The following is a 17,830-nucleotide window of genomic DNA, read 5'->3' as shown; positions in this document are numbered from 1 at the left end:
ATGCAGTGTTTTTTCTTTTACAGTCTTTCAGCCATCACTTTTAAAAGTGCCTCTGAAGAGTGGCAGTGGTAAGTGGCATTTTTTTTTTCCCTTGTGAAATGCAAATCTCTCACCTCCCAAGTGTGAACATGGAAAGCTCTCTTACTGTTTGGTTTTTTTTTTTTTTTTTAATAACAAAATTAGGCCAGTTAGCTAAGCAGAGTGACCTGATTCGTGCTGGATCAACATGTTATCAACTTGAGGTTGTCAGTACAAAGTAAGTGTGGTGAAGTCTGCCTGTTCCAACTAAAATCAAAGCAGTCTCTTGACATATAGCAGTGCTGAAGTCAGCAGTTTCTGCAAAATGGGTCTAAATGCAGATTGAAGGATCTCTTCTGTGTATATATGTAACTACCAGTGCCAACCTAATTATTAATAATCAAATACTTGTTGTGTTTTTCCTCAGGAGGATGGGAGAGAAAACAGTTCTAAGTGATACTTCTTTTTTTGTTTGTTTTTGTTTCTTTGGCTTTTCCTTATCTAGAAAAGATTTGGCTTTGTGAGGTATGTTTAATGTTTTCTCTGAAGTAGGCCACCTGAGAGATCCCATGGAGTAATTCACTTTGCTGAGTTAGCAGATGAGGCCATTGGACAGAGTCAAAAAAGATACTGCCAACTGTGAAGCAAATGAATCAATACCAGTGCCACTGGATCAGTTTGCTTCTTCCGATACGATGAGAAAAGCAATAGCACAGATGCAGTATCTGACATACAGATTTAAAAAACAAATATAAACACACACGCAACACACATTGGGTTGGCTTTTATTGGAAAGCCTAGATGCAATCTATAGTTATCAATTTGTGGAAAATTCAGGACACATATAAAGTTAAGAAGGCAAATTAAAAGAACAATACAAATCAGACGAAATATACATCTCAAAATATCAGGATAGCATTTTGACTGGCATTGCCTAAAATACTTAGAATCTCCTTTTTTTTTTTGTAATATGCTTTTTTAATTATACGTATTTTTTTCTTTAAAAAGATCTTTTTTTGTATATATTCCCCAAGGTCACTATTTCCTGCAGGAGCATGTCCAGATCACAAGTCTTTTTTAGCAAGAAATAGGCTCATTATACCTACTAACAAGGCCACTAATTGGCTTGATTTGACTTTATCTAAAATGATCACCAACAGATACGATAATTTGTTGTTTATTGGTGCCAGAACAAAGGAGAAGGAACTGGTACGCGTCAAGTAGAAGATATATTTCATTGTTGACATGTTATACAAGCTTTTCATATTCAAACAGAACAGAAACATTTGACATGATTTAGAATATGAGCCTATTTCAACAGAGAGCACTTACAGCATGCTAAATACAGTGCTGTGGAAGAGCCACCCAACAGAACTGCAAACACCTAGCATTTTACATCTTAAAAAGAATACGTTAGATCAATGACACGCCTCTGGGGTCTGACATATCATCCTCTCTAAATTTAGGGCCCTCAAGACTTCAAGGGTAAAAATACTAACAACTAATCTGTGCTTTCATTCTAATAGATGATTAGCATTCATTATATGTGTAATTAGTTCTGTATGCTCTACCAAATACACACATACAGTAATAGCACTGATACTGTAGATTCGGTAGCAACTTGGCTGGGAGAAATTCAAATCTGTTTATCAAACAATCCTAATGTGCAATTTAGAGTATGTAATACCATAGACTCTCAGAATACAAAGCAGTTAGAAAACTATTTTTTATTACATCCACTTGAACCATTCATAGTTAAGACACGTTCACTTACTATGTTTTGTCATTATAATACATGGATAGAAATACTGTGTATATTTCAATGAACATCAAAAACCCCCAATTTTGTCTCATCTTAAAAATATTTATTTTTGTGGCTGAATTTAGTGCTCATGAGAGTAAAGCTCTAAGAATGGTTTCAGCCAAGATGTAGAACAGATGCCATAGATGCCACCACAGGCTTCCTATAAGGAACCAGCTGCACACTTCAGTTCTGTCCTGCAGCAAATACACTGGGCCTTGGAGCAGAGCATGCCAAATCTATGCAGTGGTGTGGAGATGCAGACTAGGCACTAGAATCGGACCCTCCTCTCCATCCCCAGGTTCAGTGCTCACAGTAACGGGATGTGATCTGCCAGCTGAAGGCCAGGAGATGAATCTACGGAACAGCCTGCCTGCCTAAAGAGCAATTCTGTAGCATCAGGTCAGAGGTACGCTTCTTCTATCTGGAGTTATAACATCTAAAAGAGCTGTATTATACAGAAGACAGAGTTGACATAACTGGATGAAACTACATAATTTCTTCTTCTTCTTCTACATACAATTTGCCAAGCACCTGAGACACTATTCTCTCCATTGTGAAACAAAGCTTCTAAAAAAACAACAGAAACCCCACCTGGTATGAATAAATGTCCATTTATTACGTTAGGGCTGGAAAAAGACAAGGAAAACCCAACCTATTAAAGTCTTCCATCATAATAACGAGACTTATTTGGTTACTGTGCCTTCTAACAATGACTGATGAAGTGGCACTGGCCTGGGTGACAGGAGAGGTATGGGAGGAGAGGGAGCTGCGGTCTGATTCAGCCAGCCACTTTGGAGTGTCCCATCCTATCTCAGAGTGATAGATGCACAGCTTTAAACCTAATACAAAAATATTAACACTTTTTGGACATTAGTCATCACTGTTATATCTCTACAATATAATCCTTTATACTGTACAGCTATAACATAAAAGGTGCAATTCCTTTTTCTTTAAAAAATCACACACAGCACATGTTTTTATCATTTTTATTTTTAAGTATAAACTTTTTTAAACACTTTACATAAATTAACTCCTCTGAGACTAATATTTGATGTACAGTAAATTGTAATTCATATAAAAATCCATAAACAACTTGTCTCACATAATTTACAAAAAAATCAGGGTTTCCTTTGCTTATCTGCAACAAGGATTCTACTTGCCATTTTCCCCCCAAGGCAAACCATGTTAGCATTGTAAAATTCATTATTAAATTCCCATGGTAGCATAAGTCACTTGTGCCAATGTCCTTTTAGAAAGCAGCACAGTTTAAAGCAGTTGGGTTGTCTATAAACAGTAATTTTTGCCCCACGTTTTAAAATTAACAGATATATACCACATCCTATGCAGTGAGAAAAAGAGAGAAAGAGAGAGACTACTTCTCATAAGCAAAGGTCAACAATTCAGTAATATTTGGAAACACTGTATGGGTCTGTATCTTAATTAAATACAGTGCCTCAAAGGAACAGACAGCCTGTTGCAAATCTGGAGGCCTTTTTTTCTTCTTTTTTTCCAATACTTTTCAGTCCAACTTGAGTGCAGCGATATGCATATGTAAACATATTCTTTAAAGCAGATCACCTTTAAGGTCATTGAGAAAAAAAAAGTTTTGTCATTAGCAGTATCATTCTTCTGGGAAGGCGCTCTTTTTGTTACAGAGTCTGTTTGGATTGTGCTACAGAAAAAAATCCTGAGCAAAGATGTAAGCTTAGGCTCAAGTAGTAATGCAGCAAAACAGTTTGGTCTCCTTTTTAGAAGACACTGGTACACAGTCTCTTTGGCAGCCTGAGCTAAGCCAGTGTGTTACCTCTTCCCTATCTCACTTTGTCTGAGGAACTGTATATTGTTAGCGCTGTCTGCTAATTCTGGATATTGCTCCACAGAGAGTACATAGTACCCATCATATCCTTGTACCTTTCCAGCACTTAGCAACTGCCTCTTTTCTCCTTCTGTCCACAACCTGGCGCCTTCCTCTCCATCTCTTACTCTCTGTTGTTCTCTGGCCCAGGCACTCGAAAGAGCTCTTTGCCTGGCTTGCTCCAGTATTCGGGCCTTTTCCTCGTCCAGCGTCATGCCATAGCGGACGTGAAGCGCTAAAGCACCGTATTGCATTTCAACATCAGCAAACCTACGAGTCCTGCCGTTTACCACAGTGGTGGACTGGGAAACGGTGACGTTGATGCCGTTCTCCAGGGCCTTCCGCCCACTCGTCAGCCTCAGTGTCCCAAGGTCACTCTCAGGGGAGGTGGTCTTGATAAAATAGTGCGTGTCCTTTCCCTCAACGGTGAAATGCAAGTTCTCTAGGTAGTAGGCGTTGTTCAGAACAGCTGCCACTTTTATGCAGTCCTCATTTGCAATGTTGAGCACATTTGTTTGCACTTTGCCTTGATTAACGGCGAGCATCACCCCTTTCCCAATCAGAGACTTCACTGTAGCAAACCACAACCATGACTTCTCTCCACTGGATTTCCGTCTGCTGACCTGCACTTCTGCCATCTTTCCCAGGGAAAGGAAAGCCTTTGCTTGTCTTGCCACTTGTTGTTGCACTCCAGAAATTGGCTGTAAACAAGAACAGACAGAAGTTTTACCAGCCATCTGTAGCCCTCTAGATGCCAAACAACCAGGCTTTCTTGGTGTGCTGCCCATGGACGATGACAGGATATGCCACAACTGACAGTGCCAAGGAGTTAATTAAATCTACATACTGCTTGTTCTGCTGAGCTACAAGACTATTTGGTTTGATAATGTTCAGTGCTTTTTCTCTTTGTCTCCCCAAGAACCTGCACAAAAACAAGATTTAACTTCAGAGGCTACTTACTAGGCTGCATAGGACAGACCTTTGCAATACTAATACTTAATGTGGTTAAGAACTATCTTACTACAGTGTCATCTCATTCTCTGAGCTTGTTCAGCTAGCCTTCCTGTCTACCATGGGTCCATCCAAATTGAGGACATTTTTGCAGGTCAGGAAGTTGTGCTTTAGAATGGGAATAAGCCTTTCTTTACGCTGAGTCAGGAGATAAAGAGTCTCTCAGGTAGCTGCAGTCTGAGACCAAACTGCAGGGAGGCTCTCATAACCCCTCAAGCTGCTAGAGTGGGGAAATCAAACTGTAATGACAGTCTTTACAGTAAGAGAAATAAGCAAATGGTACAAAGCATAGGGGTGGAATATTTGGGACTGATGCCCTTTCTTGCAAGTAACTGCAGAAACTGAAAAGGGGACATGTGAAAAAGCTGCGGCCAATTCAGGTATGTGAGCTCCCATTTCACTCCAAGTATCAGCATGCTGCCTAAAAGAGACAAGCAGCTTCTCTCCCCAGAACTTCAGAGGGGTGCAATCCTGAATACAGCAGAGTGCCGTACACAGCTGTATACAGCTAGCCAAAAGAACGGGCAATGAAAGAAAGGTACCAACAAGCAAGTCTAAAATATGCTTGCTTGGTATTTCATGTTTTACTGTATCTATCTGGGGCATTCTTGTTGAAAATGTAGGTGTGCTATAAAGGGGAGGAATAAGAGGTACAATTGTGAGGTGCAAAAGCACAAGGTGGAAAAGCTAGGATAGGAGAATCTGTTTAAAAAGTCTGGTTGAGAGCTATGTGTGGCCCAGTATGTGAGATGGGACTCTTCGTAAAGAGAGAGATAGCTGAGGATGGGACCTGACAGCGTAACTGCTGTGGTTAGCTAGCACAGCTAGCTAGTGGGGCAGCTCACGTTATGGGGTCAATTGTGGTTGGGGTGAGACCTTACAACTGTGCAGAATAGGCACATCTTACCTGTCTAACCCTGGGTCTTAACAGCTCCAAGCTGTGAATGAGCTAGTATTGATGGAGGTGGGGAGCAGACAGCTGCCCTAGCAGTTGTCTCAGCAGGAAACAGAAAGATTTAAACAGCTTTGGCTGCACTTTTGAAAAGGAGTACTTAGTTTCTGTAGATGATCCAGTTTATCTTCCAATTGACCCCTTCTCCCTTCAGTAAAAATACTGTTGAACTCACTTGATTCATTGCTGACAAATGAGGCAAAAGCCTGTTTAGTTTTCCCAAATTTCCAGGTGGGAGAGCAAGCAGGAGTCATTAACAGACTCCTACAAACTTAATTCAGCCTTGCTGCTAATCAAAGCCTGGCAAAAGGTTTGCAAAGGCTTCTGTGCTCTGCCATGAGTGTGGCTTTTTGGAGGGGACAGTTCCTGAGGGAATTAGGAATTGACTTGGACTTTCAACTCTTCTCGAATGTGGCAGATTACTGTCTGCACTTGCTAACAAGTATGTATTATTTCAGCTGTTGTAAATCCTACATGAAAGCTATTGAGCACAAAAATATATTCACGACAGCACACTCATCAGTGAGAGCAGCGAGATGCTATAGCAACTTCATAATGACAAAGTTTGTTTATTTTTAACATGTATCCTCAGAGCTCTGAAGCAAAACCTCAGAGCTTGGTAAAGCTCGCTACTCCAGAATGTTTCAAAATACTAAGTTTTTTTGTGTGTTTACTTCTGGCTCCTGGTTGCATTTGCTTGTTCGACAGTGAATATCATAGTCACAGCTTCTTCCTACCTGAGAATTGAATTTGAGAATTTGAATCTTTGTGTTCCTCCCACTTCTCTCTTTCTCTCTGTCATGTCACATGCCCCTGGCACTCCTCGCACTGTTGAGCTCTTTCGTGAAGATTTTTGACAACTAGCTGTCTGCTCTCATCTCTTTGACCAGACTAGTTCTTCTCCTGATGCACCTTTGCTGGTGTTAGTGGATAATTGCATTCTTTAGCTTTTGGATCTAAATAAACAACCTCTGATAGCTCCTCACAGCCATGCCTGATGACAGGTCTCTTATCTCCTGATACAACCACCTTGCCTGGAGTACTTGCAATGCTCCTCCTTCACTGCTTCTGACACTATTCTCATGCTGAGCTCTAAGGTCTTTCCCTGTTACTCAATCCCTGGATATTAAAAAATATACACAGTGGGTCATTTCATGCATGCAAAATTAGCTTCCATACACTCCCTTTTGCTGGGCCACCCTTCCAATGATTTTTTTTGTCTAAATTAAGTTGTAAGGTTTTTCAAGATCATATCCTCTTTTAATCCCCTAAAGTTTGCATTGGGTTTGCGTGACAAGGTTTTGGTAGCGGGGGGGCTACAGGGGTGGCTTCTGTGAGAAGCTGCTAGAAGCTTCCCCTGTGTCTGACAGAGCCAATGCCAGCCAGGTCCAAGACGGACCCGCCGCTGGCCAAGGCCAAGCCAATCAGCACCTCTGTGATAACATATTTAAGAAGGAAGAAAACAGAGAGGAAGCTTTTGCAGCCAGAGAGAGGAGTGAGAAGATGTAAGAAACTCTGCAGACACCAAGGTCAGTGCAGAAGGAGGGGCAGGAGGTGCTCCAGGCGCCAGAGCAGAGATCCCCCTGCAGCCCGTGGTGAAGACCATGGTGAAGCAGGCTGTCCCCCTGCAGCCCATGGAGGAAGGATGAGGGGGTGTAGAGATTCCACCTGCAGCCCGTGGAGGACCCCATGTTGGAGCATGTGGAGGCACCTGAAGGAGGCTGTGGCCCGTGGGAGGCCCACACGGGAGCGAGCTCCTGGCTGGACCTGTGGACCTGTGGAGAGAGGAGCCCACGCCAGAGCAGGTTTGCTGGCAGGACTTGTGACCCCGTGGGGGACCCACGCTGGCGCAGTTTGCTCCTGAAAGTCTGCACCCCGTGGGAGAGACCCACGCTGGAGCAGTTTGTGAAGGACTGTAGCCCGTGGGAGAGACTCACGTTGGAGAAGTTTGTGAAGGACTATCTCCTGTGGGAGAGACTCCATGTTGGAGCAGGGGAATGATGAGAGGAGCCCTCCCCCTGAGGATGAAGAAGCGGCAGAAACACCGTGTGATGAACTGACCGTAACCCCCATTCCCCATCCCCCTGTGCTGCTGAGGGGGGGCGGAGGTTGAAGCCGGGAGTGAAGTTGAGCCCTGGAAGATGGGAGGGGTGGGGGGAGGTGTTTTAAGATTTGGTTTTATTTCTCATTCCTCTACTCTGTTTTGCTTAGTAATAAATAAGATGAATTCCCTCTCTAAGTTTGGTCTGTTTTGCTTGTGATGATAATCAGTGAGTGATCCCTCCCTGTCCTTATCTCGACCCACAAGCTTTTCGTTGTACTTTTTCTCCCCTGTCTGGTGAATGAGGGGAGTGACAGAGCGACTCTGGTGGACACCTGGCCCCAGCCAGGGTCAGCCCACCACAAGTTCTCTATCATCATTCTTGTAAAAAGAGATCCATTTTTGACTGCTCGCAATGGGCTTACGCATTTTACTGTCTCTTAACGCTTCCTTCTTAACTGAGAATTGTAGGATTTTTGAGGGCATAGGTCTTTGATTAAGTTTGATTTGTAAATACAATTTTCTTTAATAGCAGATTTAGATTTTAATTTCCACATTTATTTCTTCCATCATTTAAAACTGTAGCAGCTTTTAAGGACTGAAGTTCATTTTTTTCCTCCCAAAAAACTTCATAAGCACCTGGAGTTTTGGTTTTATGTAATGTAATGGATTTCACCTCAGGTAATTTCATTTTCAATATTTTATCTTTACATATAAAACATGGTTAATATTAAAGAGAAGTAAAATTGTAGTGGTGCCTGGTATGCATAATTTATATCACCTGTTCTTCTGTTTATTTCACAGTCTATTTTTTACTACAGTGTTCAGTTTCTGCCTTCAGGCAGAGTGTTAGTACAAATCTAATCTCTGTAGTTTCTGCTACGAAACTTAAACATCTTTAAAGAGTCTTAAACTTCTTTTCATTGATTATTGTCTTTCTGTATTTTTATTATTGCTGAAAGCAAACAAAAGCTTATTTAAAATAGCATCTAACTTAGCAAATCTGTAAGAAGAAACACCATCTGTAATTTCTTAAATTCTTTTGGAAGAAGATAAAAATTAGAGGTTTGAAAAGCACTGTTCAAATTTAACTTAGCAAGTAACCCTGTCAGGATTACCCATGCCTAATAAGATCTGAATAGAAGGGAACATTTTGTCCTGTTCCATTTGTATGTTTAGTTTTGTTTCTTACTGGTATGTCTTCCCATTGCTGGCTCTTCACTAGTTCGTAAGAAGGTTCTGTTAAATCAAATTTTGGAACAGGGAACCCAGGAATGGCATTGTGCAGATGGAAGCCAAATGTCACCAGCCAGCTGTTAACATCTGAAAGAGAAGTATTGAAAAAAAAAAAAAAGAGAGAAAAGTATTAGAATTGTTCTGTATTTTGCAATCATGCAATTTTTTACATGGAATAGTTTTTGGCATAGTTGATTTCCTTCTGTAACATGAAAATTATTCAACAGTCTTCGTTTTGATATGGATGGATTTAGATTTGTACTATAGCTAGAATAGCAAGCCTATGCAGTAAACTTGGAAGTTCTAAACTTACAAGAAAACTGCTGTTCTGTGTAAGAATTGCACTATGCTCATTTGAAAGGCGTTGCAGGTTTCAGCAATTCTGAAGGCCTCACTGACTTCCAGAACAACTATAGGAGCACAATTAAAGTGAGATTTCCTTCTAATATAGCCTCAACTAATTGGGATTTCATGGTCAGGCTGAACAAGCTCTATGTCACACTGTTACCATCAATACTTTAAAACAAAGCAAAGAATACAAAGTACTGCAGAGCACAGCCTGTCCTTTTGTTAGGTATGTGTTACTGTAATGTCTTCAAACTACCCCTGAAATAACACCCATATGGTCAATTACCTTTTAAATGATTTGGCAGATATTTTATGTGGATTCAAGAGAAATCTCCCCCTCTTCAAGATAAAGTTGGACTGATGAAATTAAAAGCTAATGAAATGTATTACAGTTGCATCAGTAAGCAGACAGGCTAGTAAATTAGCATTAGATAACATTATTTATGATAAATTTTATGTTCTGTTAAAAATAAATCAATTAGGGGTGCCAACAATTAATTAGGTAACAATTGTTGGGCAAGCATGGGTGCTCTGCCTTGTTTGAGTCTTTCTACCCTTTCACAAATACTAAGCTTAGCAGAAGTTGGCGGAGTGCTCCTTACCAAGTCTAGTAGTTTTCACTTTTAAGAAAATCCCAAATAAGTGGAACAAAGAACCAAATTTTTCCAAATGTTAAAAGCATAAAAAATATTTACCTTAAAATAATTTCTGTGCTTTACAGATAAATGATATGCCTCGTGAGGCTCTGCATTTAAAACAGCCAAATTACTCACTGCAATGATAACCTTATATGAATAGTGTGTGTCTATGTATTCCATACATCAAAGATGTTAAGAAAAGAACACACACTGTATTTTGAGGGCAATTTTTGAACTAAAAGTGCATCATTTTCAATGACACAAAGAATCTGATTGCAACTGCATCCCCTACAGCACATGCTGCTAAAAAAGGACAGATTCATATGTGTGTTATTATCCTTGCTCCCAGGCAGCCCGTTAGCAACACTGTTAATAACTGCTGTTTGTTAAATTAATGCAAACCCACTTGATTCCCAGGATGCTTTTCTGAGTGGTAGTCTCACAACTGAGCTGAGCCCCTCCTGTAGTCTAGCACTGGCTGTGTAAAATATTTCAGATTATTTACATCTATTCAAATATGAAAATTCAAATGTATCTCAGCAATGCATTTTTCAGAAACTTCTGGTGATGTGTGATCAGATTTTTTTGTATATAGAATAATGGCAGACACTGCACATCACTAACTGTAGACCCACAAAAAGCATATAGGTTCCCTAAGAACTCAGTTATACAAGAAGTGGCATGTTAGCAGCTTTTTGTTGCCAAAAGAGAAATTCACACTCCTTTTTCTGTATCTTGCTCCTTCCCTGCTCCTGGCTGTGTACTCATTACTTTGTGCTGCCCCTGGAGCTTATTGGGCTTCTCTTAGCCAAATTACATTAGCAGCCTTGCAAAAAACCTACCCTGGAAAATATTAACCGACTTCCAGTGAGTATTTGCTGCCATGTTAATGAGCTAAATTTGTCACAGAAAGACCCCTCCTGCCCTTGCTACCTTATAGTCACACTCTCTCTTGTCTCTGGTCTTTTTTGGTCCATGAATATGCACTGTTACTGCTCAGTAGCCCAGAGCTATGGTGAAGCCTGACTAATCCACATAGAAGGAGATTCTCATGAATGGTCTTGAGGGGGTTCTTACTCTTGTACTTGCTGAAGAAGTCTATTTTTTCCATTGTAAGAGCACAGGGTAATGCGTAACAGTATTGGAAGGAGAACCTAGGGCTCCTCTTTCCCCTCCCAAGGCACATCTCTCTAGCTGATCGCAACAACCTTGTGTTGCAGTTCAGTCAGTGGCAGAGGAAGAGATGTATTCCACTGGTGCTCCAAACTGTGCTTTGGAAAACCCAGCCCCTCTGTGTACTGAGAAACTCTGAATTATCTTTTAGTCCAATACTAAAGCACTGTTAGGACTGTGTAGGGCACAAGGTTTAGGTTTAGTTACCTAAACCTCAAAACTAGTAATGGCGTGTGGATCTTAATCTCTTACGCAGGTACATAAATCAATGTCTAAAGCTGGATGAGATACTTTCAAGATCTCCAATTTGCTATTTCACCGTTCCAGATATGCGTGTTTGCTGTAATTACTTGCATTGTTAAGGGGTTAATGCTTCCTCATAAATAACTTTTCCAAATAGGACATATTTAGGTACTTCAACAAAATCATGAATTCCAGTCTAAATTGAATGTCTATAGGTCCAGCACCCCAAGCTAAAATCACTTTGTTGATCTAGTTCTAAATACCAAGTACTTTTCTGAACAATTATCTTCCCTGAGAGTTTCTTTACTAACCTTCTTCAGACAATATCCTAATCAAATTCCAGATTATGAGAATACAGAAAGGTAAGCTTTTGAGCAAGAGGGAGACAGTCTTGCAAGTAAGTAACCTTCTTTTACCTGTGATATAATCCTTCACGTCATGTATTTTACTGGCTGGGTTGTTATTTCTAAACATGTACAAATTAAAAGGAGCAGGATCCTTCCCAATTCTTTTCCAGATCTCAATATCAGGTGTTGTCCATCGGCCTGCCAGTATGTCATAATCTCTTTCTCCAAAGTGTACTAGCTTGGTCAGTGGGTCGTATAAGCCTCCATGGAATCCTATTACCAGCTGGAAGTCAAGGTTAGAGTCAAAATAGATCTCTCCATAAGCAGTGTATTGAATTTGTTTAAGCATGAGACCATTGCTACTGAAAACAGCCAGTGGTGTTCCTGTATTGTCCGATGCAATGTAAAACTCATCTCCGCTGCTAATTTCCATGGCAAAAAGGTGTCCTTGCAGATCATAGTAAAGAGATGTGATTTCAGAACTTGAGTGGTTATATACATGAGTTATCCTGGTTGGGTAAGTAAGGTCTGCGTAAAAAAACTGGAGATGCTGTCCAAGGCTAGTTTTACTGGAAACTCGTCGTCCAAGTCCATCATAACGGTAAATCACTGTCCACCCACTGCCTTTGCTATAAACTCGAGTAAGAAGGCCCTTTGAACTGTATTCAAAAATTTCAGTACCCCTCTGACGCAGAAATCCATCTTCATCTAATCGGTACTGGACATCACCTAGTCGTGTTATTCTGTCTCTCAGGTCATAGCGAAGTGGTGTCAAACGGGCACTGCTACTGGGGTTGAGCAAGTGGAGGTTGCCATTCAGGTCATAGTTGTATCGCCACATTATTTTTTCATTCAGATAAACAGTCTGGAGCTGACCATCTACATCATATTCGTAAGCATATTTCGTGGTGTTGGCAAATGGCCCAATCTTAATTTCTCTTTTTGTCACTCGTCCCATGTTATCATACTGAATTGTAATCCAATACATTAATGACCGAAATATTTCATACTGAATTTCCTTGATGCGGCCGTGTGCATCAAAGTGTTTTGTGTAGGTCATTACAGCTGTTGAAATGATCTGGTTAATATCATAATATATAACTCCAAATTTTCCAAATTGTTCAACTTTGCCAGAGATATCATCAAACTGGTAAAGATCAATAGGCAATGGGGTTTCATTGATGACACCTTGCATGCTAGTCACTCGGAAGCTATTGTCGTAGCTGTAGTCAAATCGGGCATTTACCATTCCGTCTTCGCTAAAGCGGAAAATCTGTCTGTCAATCAATGGGCCAATTTGCCTGTATCTAATGGTGCATATAAAACCATCGCTTTGGAGGTTTACTGTTTTCAGGACTCCTGCTGTCTCATCGTAAGTAAAACTAACTCTTGTACTATCATACAAAATTTCTGAGAGCTTGGTCTGCCGTCTGTACTTGAATAATACTCTTCGGCTTGTCCCCAGGAAAGCAGTTTGAAGGAGCTGCCCTTCTTCATTGTAGTCCATTATAACAGAAGCATTACTTTCCGGGGGGTTGTATATATTCCGGTAATAGCCAATGGAGCGGATAGTCTGCATGGTATGACGAGCAACACTGGGCATGGTGACAGCAGAAAGCCGATCCAACAAATCATATTCGAAGATATACTGCCGTTGGCTATGAAGCAGAAGAACCATTGACTGAAAATTAAGAACAGATTTTTACCATGTGACAAATGGTGGAGTACCCTCCCCCCCAAACATACTGATAGTATTTCTTCACAAAAAATGTGACATTCCCACTTGAGAAAATTATCCCCTCTTTAATTGAGTTATCCTTGACCTTACATGTTGTTAACATCTCCCTGCCTAATTTACTTGGATGCTTAATTGTAAGGGGTTCTGTAATTAGTAGTTCCACGTTCATAATTTGCTACTTGTTATGACTGTATCACTCTTTTATCAAGCACTCACAGCTAAACAGCAGATTGTCAATGGATTCAGATAAGTCATGTTTAATATGGGAAGAAGTAAAACTGTCTTAGAGCCATTAACTCACGAGGAGAACAACATATGGGAGATACAATTTCTTCCCTACAATTAGAGATGATTTTGAAGAATGTGAATAGCCTGAGATCCCTGAATACTGTGTTCTTGTTCTGTAAGCTTTTAAGACACAGGCAAAACAATTGTTTGATTATTTATATCAAAAGGAGCTACTCCGAATTATTCTGACATTTTTCTGATGCGTGGCTATTATGTATCATAGGTCTTGATTAAATTATGTCTGCAACATAGTATTTGCTGAGCAGCAGCTTCAATAGAAATAAATTTAAACCCCAGAAAGAAATGCATTCTCTTTTTGCATAGCAGGCATGAGATCTCACAAGGGGGATTTTCACAGATATTTCTAGAGGGAGAGCTATCATTCAGCAATTGTTGTATATAATGAAGATTCCTGATCTTTTGCCTATTATTTATTTTCCTGCTACAAAATACAGCAAGTATAAATTGACAGCTGTAACTAGTTAGAAATGAGCTTTTCTTGGTTGTGGAAAAAAAACCCAACAGTGAAGAATTTACAAACAAATTATTTTCAACTGAATTACACTGCAGAGATTTAGTCCCTGTACCTTATTTAAGTGTTAAGATAAAAGGTAAATACAGATGCTTCTTGTTAGTCAGTGGCCTAAATAATTTAAAAAGACATAAATGTCTAGCAATTACCTACAGCGTGGTTACATATCTATTGTTTAAAACATTGCCCTAGGAATCACATGTTGATACTTAGAATAATTGAAATGTGCTCCTAGTGCCTGGTTTTGCTTTGTATGCAGCAGTCAGATGCTGCAGAATTTCAGCACATTCAAAGCATTTTTTAAAACCTGAGTGTTCTTTACCTTTTCCAAGTATGTGTAACTCCAAGTTTTCCCATCAGCAAACACTCTAGACACTATCCTTCCCTGTGCATCATACTCTATTTTTTCACTTGTCGTCCCTCGCTGTATGCTGCCTATTTGACCTGTGGATGAATAGGTAACATTGACAGCCATCAGCTTGCTGCTCGGTAGCCACAGGGTGGGGTGCCCTGATGTGTCGTAGGCAATCCTCAACAGAAATTTACGGTGGTCATCGTAGATCTTTTCTGTCTTTGTGGTTCGATCAAAGTCAACTGAAAGGAGGTTTCTGCCATTAACCTTTTCAAAGCAAACAAAATGACACAATCAGTCATGCTGCTCAAACCCTAGCCACTTATTATTTCCACAAAGCTAGCTATTCTTTAAATACCATTTACAGCAATTGATCTGGCGTATGCGTAAATTATTTTAGCAACTTCTTGATATAAACATAAGGCACTACATTAGCATCTACTTTAGGAGGTTTCATTATATGAAGAGATGGCCCAGAATTTGTTGCAATGTGTTTTCTTGATGCTTAGTCAACTGTTAAGAAAATACTGAAAGATGTGCACCAAAAACTTCTGTAATAAATGGGGCCATTTCAGTAAACAAACTACTTCCTTTGTAGTCAGTCCAAAATATATCTGCAAGTTATTGTCAAAACATATTCCCAGCAACCGTTTCTCTGGTTCATAATGATCATGCTAAGAAAGAACTGAATCCTAATCCTCCACAGAAAGTATTTCTCAAAATGGTAAATACAAAATTAAGATCTTCAAAAGCAGGTTAAATCTTCAAATTAAGATTAAACATTTTGTAGAACCCAGGCCTTCCCCTTCTGGATCAAACAGAAGTTTAACTCAGTATACCACCCGCAGCTGCAATATGTTTATGAGGCTGAAATTCTGAGTAGAGGATTATGGCTTTTGCCCAGTTAACTGACCACTTAAAAGCCATAAATGACTGGAAGACTACTGAACCACTGGAAAACAGTTATAAATGCTTTGAAGTTTAGAACTGTTTTAATTTTAAAGCCTTAGCCAAGATACATTTATGTTGAAAATGGTATTATTTATATATGTAAACTACAGTGGTAGATAGTGATTTCTGTGTAATACTTTTACATTGAAGTCCCCCCGCTTTAGTGTTGTAAATATCCTAACTTTCAGTTTCACTGAATCAGCTCTCATTTTTGTATTTATGAAGGGAAAATATCTGGTTTTCTTTTCCCACATTGGTATCTCTGCAATTCTCTGTTTCCCCTCTGCACTGAACTGTTTTTTAATGTCCTCAAACAGGCCTCTAGGATTTTTTTGTTCACCTGTAAACCATTTCTGTATCTGCTGTGGCCTTTTAAAGTTAGTTATTCCAGGTGAGGGTGAAAATAACTAAGATTTTTCAGCACTGTATTTTGCTAACATATGGGAAGCAGGGGACAAATGGACATATAGCTATGTGTATTAAGATTAAAGTTCCTTTTCAAGTACTTGATGCATACATTACAAAGAGGTAAAGAAAGATGGCTGAATGATATTCAGAAAAGAACAAGAAAATATATATCCTGACCAAAGAAATGTCTGGAGGATCTTTGCCTTTTTCAGAATTGCATGTTCAAAAATCCATATATCATGGGCGTTGGTACTTATACCCTAAGGCTGATAAGCTTCTAAAATATCAATATAAATTAGATCCTTTATTATTGGCATAAAAAGTATTAAAGTGCTGGTGATGGGCCATAGGCAAATATGAAAAAAAAAAAAATATCTTACAAATGCTCAGTTTTCGGTTGGTCTGCCTATCTATCTACATTACCTTTCTCTTTTTCAATATGAAATCACTGGCATGAGAACAATCTGCACTGTCGATTTCAGAAAAAAAATAATTTTTTCATGTAAATCTTCTCAACAAGGAACACAAAGTCTAGCAGATGCAGAATAGCTACTTTATATATTTAATGAGCCATCAAATGTTATTTAAATATACTTTGAAAAATTAATGCTACAAGACTGATTCTAGAAGTAGGTTAACCTTAACTATGAAGCATTCTTGTTCACTTCCTTCTTGTCGTTTTTTTGGACTTTTTCATTTTCAGGTAGTTTTTGTTTAAATTTTACAATATTTAATAGTCAATCATTTGCATAAATTCACTCTTAAATCTTGTTTATCTCTGGCTTTTATTTCCCAGCTTCTCCCACATATGCCTGCACTCATCTCTGCATCTCCCTGCCTGTTTTGCTTCTCTGATTTTTTTCCCCCTTCCTTTCTCTCCATCTTCCCTTCCTTATTTTACATGTAACTATGATTTTTATTAATTTTCTTGTCTACCTCTCGGGCTTAAGACACTGAAGTGAGAACGGGCACTTCTGATTTCTGAATTGGCAAAGAGGGAAGAGTGTTTTTATGGTTAAGGCAGATGTCCAAGCAATTGTGGTTAATTTCTTGGCTAAGCACATCCTTCCGGTGTAAATTGCAGCAAAGTATTTAATCTGGCTGTCTCACTGCCTTATCTGCTAAATGGGATAATAACATCCCTTGCCTTCTCACTTTCCATCTGTCTGGTCTGTGTAAGGGCAGGAGAGAGGAGAAAGAAAGGAAATGCCTCTTTCGCCAGCCAGATTCATGTTTCCAGATTCTGCTGACAGAGCTCTTGCTTTCAGAGACATGAGTTTTTGGTGAAATTTTGGCTGTGCTTGTGTAATGTCATAATATAGACAGCAATTATAATAACAAGTTTTGGTGATATAGCTTCTTTTATTGGACACTACAGGCTGGAATAACGTCAGCTAAAGTACTGCCTTCAATGGAAGCATTTCTTAACGACAGCTCTGCTACCAAAATGCTTTTACAGCAAAACTTGAATGTTTTTATTGTGCTTAAGTCAATCACACTCCAAATACCTCTTTCATGATGACAAAAACATCTGGTGGGCTGACCCTGGATGGAGACCAGGTGCCCACCAGGTGCCCCCCAAAGCCGCTCTTGTCCCCCCCCTCCTCAGCTGGACAGGGGGCAGAAAATATAATGAAAGGCTCATGGGTCAAGATAAGGACAGGGAGAGATCATTCACCAATTAACCATCAGGGCCAAAAGAGACTTGGGAAAATTAATTTAATTTATTACCAATCAAATCAGAGTAGGGTAATGAGATCTAAACCCAGTACAGGGTTTAGATCTGTACCCAAACGTACAGGTCCAGGGACAAAACTGGCTTACTGAACAAACACAAAACAAGTCTGAACAAGAGCAAGATTGACAGGGGATTGTTTAGTTAAGGGATGGTGATG

General features: G+C 39.7%; 1 protein-coding gene across 1 annotated transcript in view; it reads right to left on the bottom strand.

The window, feature by feature from the left end:
* Nucleotides 1-1,179: 1,179 nt before the first annotated feature.
* TENM3 (teneurin transmembrane protein 3) overlaps nucleotides 1,180-17,830 on the bottom strand; it is a 430,831-nt gene continuing 414,180 nt past the window's right edge. The window contains 4 exon segments of the mRNA XM_075751933.1: nucleotides 1,180-4,378; nucleotides 8,874-9,004; nucleotides 11,736-13,347; nucleotides 14,547-14,843. Coding sequence (XP_075608048.1) covers nucleotides 3,623-4,378; nucleotides 8,874-9,004; nucleotides 11,736-13,347; nucleotides 14,547-14,843 — 2,796 coding nt within the window. The 3' untranslated portion in view covers nucleotides 1,180-3,622.

This window comes from Balearica regulorum, chromosome 4 (genome assembly GCF_011004875.1).
Source record: "Balearica regulorum gibbericeps isolate bBalReg1 chromosome 4, bBalReg1.pri, whole genome shotgun sequence".
NCBI classification, from domain to species: domain Eukaryota; kingdom Metazoa; phylum Chordata; class Aves; order Gruiformes; family Gruidae; genus Balearica; species Balearica regulorum.
This window is presented reverse-complemented; position numbering and strand designations above follow the sequence as displayed.